We start from the raw sequence: 8,496 nt of genomic DNA, 5'->3' as shown, positions 1-8,496 counted from the left end.
CCTGTAGCTCAGCAGCCAGGGCGCCAGCCACATATGCCAGAACTGCCAGGTTCGAATCCAGCCTGGGCCTGCCAAACAACAGTGACAACTACAACCAAAAAGAATAGCTAGGTGTCGTGGGCACCTGGGGGGCTGAGACAAGAAAAGTCACTTTAAGCTCAAGAGTTTGAGGTTGCTATGAGCTGTTACACCACAGCTCTCTACCAAGGGCAACATAGTGAGACTCTGTCTCAAAAAAAAAAAAAACCCCAAACCCCAATTTCCTGTACAATGAGAAATGAAAACTGTATTAAACTTTAAAACATTTAAAAGTAAGTTAAAAGGTATTTTTACATACATCTCAATACTTCAAGAATTAGATCAGGGTCTGTGGTCAGCTTTTTTATTTCTTCCATGTTGGCAACTGTCCAAATTGGGATGAACTGATCACTATCCATTTGAGATATCAAGTAAAGGTCCTTTGACAAATTTTCTCTGAAAGGAATAAAAAGAAGCAATAGTTCAACAAAACAAGCAACTCTTAAAAAAAAAAAAGCACCTAAAAAGAGGTACGTTATTCACATTTGTCACTAAATATGGGAAAACAAAATTATGCTATCAGAAACGACACAGTGAACTTTGAAAAGGTTCAGTTAAAGGTTCAATTTAAAAGATACCAACACAGTATATATAGATCAGATTGTATCATCTTCTATACTTTCTGAACCCCAAACACAACTGAACCAGAAGTTTTAGATGAGCTATTTTATGAAATTATACTGATATAGAAGAGGCTTAATATTAAGCAGAATGCTAACATACTACTACATATGGTGCAGTTCCATCTTATAAGCACTTTATCTCAGATTTCAAAATACTTATATTGAAAAACTGGTTTATTTCTAAATTAGCTCAAAAAGGATTTTCAATTTCTAAATGCTTACATTTTCATAAGCACATATAACTTCTATAACTTAAATATTTAAAATTAAGACAAAAGACTTAAGTACACTAAAAAAACAAAACAGCAGCCTGGGCATGGTACTCATGCCTATAATCCTAGCAATTTAGGAAGCTTAACTGGGAGGACTGTGCAAGCCCAGGAGTTCAGGACCAGCCTGAGCAATGTAGTGAGACCCTTTTTCTCTCTCTAAAAAAAAGAAAACAATAAAAATAAAGAAAGAAATTAGCCGGGCATGGAGGTATTCCCAATATACAGCTCGTTTTCCCCATATAATTTTTTCTGAGTTTTGAGAAGGAAGATGGGAGATTGGGAGCCAGGCTGAAATGGCAATGTAAAATCTGAGTGGCCTTGTGATTAAGTCCCAGAGGAAGAAGAAATGCTCCAAAAAACACAAGTCTTCCTCACAAGATATTTATCTGATTTTTGAAGCTGTAAGGGCTAAGTGACTAACGAGCTAGTCTCGAAGCTCTGTAGAACACATCTAAATCTCTATGGTGTTTTAGGATCAAGGTGACAAAAAACTGCCAACCTGTAAATCAAAAGCCAGAGAGGACCATGTACAAAGAATAGCAATATTATCAGAGATGAACTGAGTCTAATTAAAGTGATTGCTCAGCCTTAACTCAGCTGAATTCCAGATTAGAGTAGAACAATCAACATTTTATTGTGTCTTTAACAGAAAAAAGCTTAATCTCTGTCCGCAGGGAAAAATTATAGTTATCTGAAGCTTCCATGCTTTTTTGGCGTCATCACTGCAACTGCAAGCTCATGGGTTCAGTGATCCTCTGCCTGAGCCTCCCAAGTAGCTGGGACTATAGGCATGCCACCTTGCCTGACTAATTTTTTCTATTTTTGGTAGAGATGGGGTCTTGCTTTTGCTGAGTCTGGTCTCGAACTCCTGACTTCAAGGGATTCTCCCACCGCAATCTCCAAGAATGTTAGGATTACAGATATAAGCCACTGCACATGGCTTATGCTTCTTTTTACATGCCATGTATAGCATACGATCAAAATGAACAGAATATACAAAAAGTCAAAAAGTTACTGGGTAGTGCGTGTGGCTCAGTGAGTAGGGCGCTGGCCTCATATACGGAGGGTGGCGGGTTCAAACCTGGCCCTGGCCAAACTGCAACAAAAAAATAGCCAGGTGTTGTGGTGGGTGCCCGTAGTCCCAGTTACCTGGGAGGCTGAGGCAAAAGAATCACTTAAGCCCAAGAGCTGGAGTTTGCTGTGAGCTGTGACGCCACAGCACTCTGAGGGCGACAGAGTGAGACTATGTCTCTAAATAAAAAAAAAAAAGTGAATTTTAAGAGAGGCACAACTGATAAAAGAAAGCCAGGAGGCTCTTGCTTTCATCCCATGATCTATACTAAAATATGAAGGCTAAGAATAATGAGGGAAAGAAAAGGAAGATATTTAAAATAAAGATAAGATATTTAGAATAAAGATAAATTAAACCAGAGTCAAGAGTGTATTTTGAGCCAGGCATGATGGTTTACGCTTATAACATTGGCCTCTGGCAAGATTGCTTAAGACCAGGAGGTTCAAATCAGCCTGACAGAGAGATTCTACCCCTTTAAAATATGTAAAAGTTAGCAGGCTGGGGCAGTGACTTATGCCTATAATCCTAGCTCTCTAGGGGTCCAAGGAGGGTGAGTTGCTTGAGCTTAGGAGTTCAAGACCTGGCTCGGTGCCTGTGGCTCAAGTGGCTAAGGTACCAGCCACATACACCTAAGGTTGTGGGTTTGAATCCCCAGCCCGGGCCCACCAAACAACAATGATGGCTGCAACCAAAAAAAAAAAAAAAAAGTTGTGGCGGGTGCCTGTGGTCCCGGCTACTTGGGAGGTGGAGGCAGGAGACTCGCTTGAGCCCTGGAGTTGGAGGTTGCTATGAGCTGTGATGCTATGGCACTCTACCCAGGGGGACAGCTTGAGGCTCTGTCTACAAAAAAAAAAAAAAGAGTTCAAGAACAGTTCAAGACCCCATCTGGGGAGGAGAGCAGGGGAAGGAAAAAGAATAAAAGAGAAGAAAATGATAACCACCATTCTTCTATTGTATTTCACAGGTAGTTTACATCTATTAACCAAAGTCAAAAAAGTGGAAATACTAATAAAAAAGGATTATGTACCGTGAGAAACAAAATTCTAATTGTTTCTTCAGACATTCTTTTAGGTCTTCTGTAGAAATTGCTGAATTGCTTTCTCCTGATGATAGAAAACAAGAAGGGAAAAAAGTTAATGCCAAGTTACCACAGGTGGTGAACTTTATTATTGTACTCAGAAATCACAAAGTATCCATAATTGTAAAATCGAGCATAAAATTGTATTTTTTATTATTTTAAAATTTGGACAGGGGCAGCACCCACAGCTCAGGTGGGCAGGGTGCCGGCCACATACACCCAGGTTGGTGGGTTCATATCTGACCCATGCCAGCTACACAATAATGACAACTGCAACAACAACAACAACAAAAATAGCCGGGCATTCTGGTGGGCACCTGTAATCCCAGCTACTTGGGAGGCTGACGTAAGAGAATGGCTTAAGCCCAAGAGTTTGAGGTTGCTATGAGGGGTGACACCACAGAACTCTGCCCAGGGAAACAAAGTGACACTCTGTCTCAAAAAAAAAAAAAAAATTTGGACAGTTTAAAGTCTAATTTTTTCATCCTGTCTTGCTTCAAATAGATTTCACATTAGTTTAAGAGTTATATTACTGTGTTTCCCCCAAAATAAGACACTATCTTATATTTATTTTTTCTCAAGAAGACACACTAGGGCTTATTTTCAGGGGATTTTTTTTTTTTTGGGTGGGGGCTGGGTTTGAATCCACCACCTGGTCAGCACCACCCAGGATGTCTTATTTTTATTAAGTATAATACAACAATCTACATTTATTCAAATATAGTTAAGTCATTTTCTGGAACCTGACAGGGGTAGCCGACCTTCTTGGTGGGGCTGGCGCTATAACGGGTGAACTACTTTCCTGTAGCCGTTTGCATGTGAGCAATAGGATGCCTGTAACCACGTTTACCACTAGCACCCTGCACAAGTGCGAATGGATCGGAGAAAGGAGGTGTGGCAGATAAAAGGTATTCCAGTCTTCCTTACCACTCCGCACCGAAATGCATGGCATGGCTGTGCAGATATGCTGCATAGCCACGCCCACCACTAGGTCTCATTATTGGGGTAGGGCTTATATTTAACAAGTGCATAGAAATTCTGCTAGGGCTTATTTTTTGGGTAGGTCCTATTTTGGGGGAAACACGATATTAAGAAATTAACAAAGCATCATTAATACCAAAGCACTTGGCCACCATATTGTGAAACTTGGCTCTAAACACTTTAGCAATGTGGTAACTACTTATTCCTTTAATGTAAACTAAAGGAACAAAAACAGTAATCTAAATTTGAATGGTGGTGCCCACCATTCAAATGTAAGCACCAGCCCACGTACACTGAGTCTGGAGGGTTGGAACCCTGCCGGGACCAGCTAAAACCACAATGGCAACAACAACAACAAAAAAAAACAGCTAAGCGTTGTGGTGGGCGCCTGTAGTCCCAGCTACTTGGAAAGCTGAGGCAAGAGAATCGCTTTAAGCCCAAGAGTTTGAGGTTGCTGTGAGCTGTGATGCCACAGCACTATACTGAGGACGACATAGAAAGTCTCAAAAAAAAAAAAAATAAAAAGCTTTAGTAGTATAGAAATTTTCTTTAACTACAATGATAATAGAATATGTAAGTGTCAAAAATCTGAAAAAAGGGGCAGTGCCTGTGGCTTAGTGAGTAGGGCACTGGCCCCATATACCAAAGGTGGCAAGTTTGAACCCAGACCTGGCCAAACTACAACAACAACAACAAAAAAAATCTTAAAAAGGCTCAGCGCCCATACCACAGTGGTTCTGGCGCTGGCCACATACACCTAGGCTGGCAGGTTCAAACCTGGCCCCAGGCCTGCTAAACAACCATGACAACTGCGGAAAAAAAAAAACTGCCGGGCATTGTGGCAGGTACCTGTAGTCCCAGGTACTTGGGAGGCTGAGGCAAGAGAATCACTTGAGCCCAAGAGGTTGAGGCTGCTGTGAGCTGTGATGCCACGGCAATCTACCAAGAGCGACAGTGAAACTCTGTCTCAAAATGAAACCAAAAAAAAAAAAAAATTAAAAGTTAATAAGAAACAATCTTTCTTTTTATGTATCATATATGCACTCCTAATACAAATTCACCGACCCAAATGCTAGCTAAATAAGCCACTAATTCGTTTAACTTTCCAATGTCATTTACAGCAAACCTACTAAAACACCAACTGGTTGCCACATCACTTAAACCAGCTCTGTAGTCAAAGTAGCCAGTGGTTAACATTAAGACTGCAAGGCAGGGCATGGTGGTTCACACCTGTATTCCTAGCACTTTGGGAAGCTGAGGCGGGTGGATTGCTCGAGCTCAGGTGTTCCAAACCAGCCAGAGCAAGAAGAGATGAGTCCTTGCATCTACTAAAAACTAGCTGGGCATCATGGTGGGTGCCTACAGTCCCAACTACTTAGGAGCCTGAGGCAAGGGGATTGCTTGAACCTCAGAGTTTAAGGTTGATGTGTGCTACGATGATGCCATGGAACTCTACCCAGAGTGAGAGTGAAACTCTGTCTTTAAAAAAAAAAAATTAGGAATACAGGTAGAAGTCAGTATCATCCTTAAATTACCATATGTAATTGTCATTTTCTTGTTTGAAATCACCTTATAAGTTGATAGACCTTAGAAATCAAGTCCAAATGTGTATTACAAGGTAACTGAGGACAAAAGTTCATATACCTTGTCTGAAGTCACAAAGCTACTTAACAGCAAAAACAAAAATAACCTATTGCATATTACAATTATTTTTTAAAGAGACCCTGTAGTTATTAGAAAAACAAAATTAGGGTTTACGTTTTATTTTTAGTTTAATTTTTTTCCTTTTATTTATTTTTTGAGACAGAATCTCACTGTGTCACCCTGTAAAGTGCTGTGGTGTCACCATAGCTCACTGCAACCTCAAACTTCTAGGCTGAAGTAATCCTCCTGCCTCAGCCTCCAGAGTAGTTGGGACTACAAGTGTATACTACCACACTCAGGTAAATTCTCTTTCTCTTTTTTAAGACAGAGTCTCACTTTGTTGCCTGTGGTAGAGTACCATGGCATCACAGCTCACAGCAACCTCAAACTCCTGGGCTCAAGTGATTCTCTTGCCTTAGCCTCCCAAATAGCTAGGACTATAGATACCTGACAGAATGCCTGGCTATTTTCAGAAATGAAGCCTCACTCTGGCTAAGGCTGGTCTTGAACCTGTGAGTTCAGGCAATCCACCTGCCTCAGCCTCCCAGAGTGAACCCTGCCTGTACAACTTTTCTATTTTTGGTAGAGACAGGGTCTTGCTATATTCTTCAGGCTGGTCTCAAACTCCTAGTCTCTAATAATCCACCTGCTTAGGCCTCCCAAAGTCCTGAGTTATAGGTGTGAACCACCTCACCCAGCCACTTTCTTTTCAATTTTGTCTAGTTTAAAATAAAAAATTACTAATCCATGCTGAGTAATGGAATTTGAAAACTAATTTTCTATGTTGAATTGTAACAGAGCCCATGATTTTATTTGTTTTTTGAGACAGAGTCTTATTGTTGCCCTCGGTAGAGTACTGTGGTGTCACAGCTCACAGCAACCTCAAATTCTTGGGCTTATATAATTCTCTTGCCTCATCCTCCCAAGTAGTTGGGACTACACGCGCCCGCCACAATGCATGGCTACTGTCTTATTGCAGTGGTCATTGTTATTTAGTTGGCCCAAGCTGGGTTTGAACCCGCCACCTTCAGTGTATAGGGCTAGTGCCATAACCACTGTGCTATGGCACCAAGCCTAAATAATCTTTTTAAATCACAAATTTCACGTATGGGTATTTGATATAGTCCTTATTTATAATAATCACTTAACATTTCATTAACATCAACTTTCTGGCAAGCAAGAAAATAATGCCACAGGTTCATCAGAATAATGATAAACAGACTTTGGGATATAGAGTAGTCTAGTGTACTAAATTCTTTTAACAATAAAACTGTAATATTTACCAGAAACATCATATATTTGGTAACCCAAATCTTCTGGTCCTAAAATCATTCCATCAGTTGACTCTTCAATGCCTGTAGTATTTCTTGTGCTTTCACAAGATGGAGAATACATTACTTCATATTCCTTACACGTATCTTCTGATGGCTCTGTATTACCTGTATGAAAGAAAAGAAACTGAAAGTAAATAGGAATTCTTTAAATTCTATCTTTGGGAACTTTTGGACTGCATGTCTTCTATAACAAGAGTTCAAGACATTCGACTAATTGGGAAAATATCCACATGTTTTAAGTAGAAGTTATCTCCACAGAGAGATAAGTTTTGACCATTATGACTAAGCTAAAATGATTAACAATAACTAGAATTTATACAGCATTATCTATGTACCAGGCTACTCTATGCATTTTATTTACTTAAGTCTCAGAAAATAATATGCTATACGCAATTATTATGGTTTCTGTTTTACAGATGGAGAAAACAAGCCCAGAGATGTTAAGTTTTTTCCCAAAGGTCAAAAAGTGAGTTAATAACAGAATCAATGATTGTAAGTCCAAACTAATTTATAAATATATTATGAATGGGTTAAATGCTGGACATCTACTACTTAAAAGTAGTGACAATCCGGGCAGCACCCGTGGCTCAGTGGGTAGGGCCTTGGCCCCATATATTGAGGGTGGCAGGTTCAAACCCAGCCCCGACCAAACTGCAACAAAAATATAGCCGGGCATTATGGTGGGTGCCTGTAGTCCCAGCTACTCGGGAGGACAAGGCAAGAGAATTGTCTAAGCCCAGGAGTTGGAGGTTGCTGTGAGCTGTGTGACGCTGCGGCATTATACCAAGGGTGATAAAGTGAGACTCTATCTACAAAAAAAAAAAAAAAAAAGGAATTACAATCCATTCATGTGGGATGTAAATGAAAATTATTCACAAACTACACATTAATTATAAATACATGTAATCAAACAATCAAAGGATATATCCCAAAGTTCTATATACTGGTTTGGCCATACATGTAAGCAAAATGAGTCTTTCTGATTAAATATTTAAAACTTACCCTCAGGATGAGACCCTGATGTGGCTGCTGTTTCATGCCAAGAGCTTTCTGTTCCATGAGTTACTGGGGTGGCATCGGTACTTCCAGTAGGAATTTCTTGCCATACTTTGGCATTAGGATTTAAACCAGTTCCTTTAGATGTTACCTGCTAAATAATCATATGATCTATGGTAAATTTCAAATGTCAGGGCATGAAAATCATAAATTTAGATAAAAGGCCTTTTGCATTACATTTAAATGAGAAGGAAAACTCTAGTAACAATGTTAAATACAAAAAATAATTTAATAGTAAGCAACATTAAAGTTTTTGATCAACTTGACAATATTAAACTTTAAAAGCAGATTTGATCTATATAAAATGTAGCTACCTAGGCTCAGCGCCCATAGCACAATAGTTATGGCACCAGCCACA

General features: G+C 39.7%; 1 protein-coding gene across 5 annotated transcripts in view; it reads right to left on the bottom strand.

The window, feature by feature from the left end:
* LARP4 (La ribonucleoprotein domain family member 4) overlaps nt 1-8,496 on the bottom strand; it is an 80,022-nt gene that overhangs the window by 43,839 nt on the left and 27,687 nt on the right. For 3 of the 5 annotated variants that reach the window (XM_012805480.2, XM_023513705.1, XM_023513706.1), the window contains exons 2-5: nt 8,085-8,232; nt 7,032-7,187; nt 3,073-3,148; nt 338-474 (exon numbers count right to left, since the gene is read on the bottom strand). In XM_012805480.2, coding sequence (XP_012660934.1) covers nt 338-474; nt 3,073-3,148; nt 7,032-7,187; nt 8,085-8,232 — 517 coding nt within the window. The remainder of the gene's footprint in view (nt 1-337; nt 475-3,072; nt 3,149-7,031; nt 7,188-8,084; nt 8,233-8,496) is intronic. The other 2 variants (XM_023513704.1, XM_023513707.1) reach the window with 1 other exon arrangement.

This window comes from Otolemur garnettii, unplaced genomic scaffold (genome assembly GCF_000181295.1).
Source record: "Otolemur garnettii isolate 467f Iridium unplaced genomic scaffold, OtoGar3 scaffold00043, whole genome shotgun sequence".
NCBI classification, from domain to species: Eukaryota; Metazoa; Chordata; class Mammalia; order Primates; family Galagidae; genus Otolemur; species Otolemur garnettii.
The sequence above is the reverse complement of the archived record's forward strand: the minus strand, read 5'-3'. Positions and strand labels throughout refer to the sequence as shown.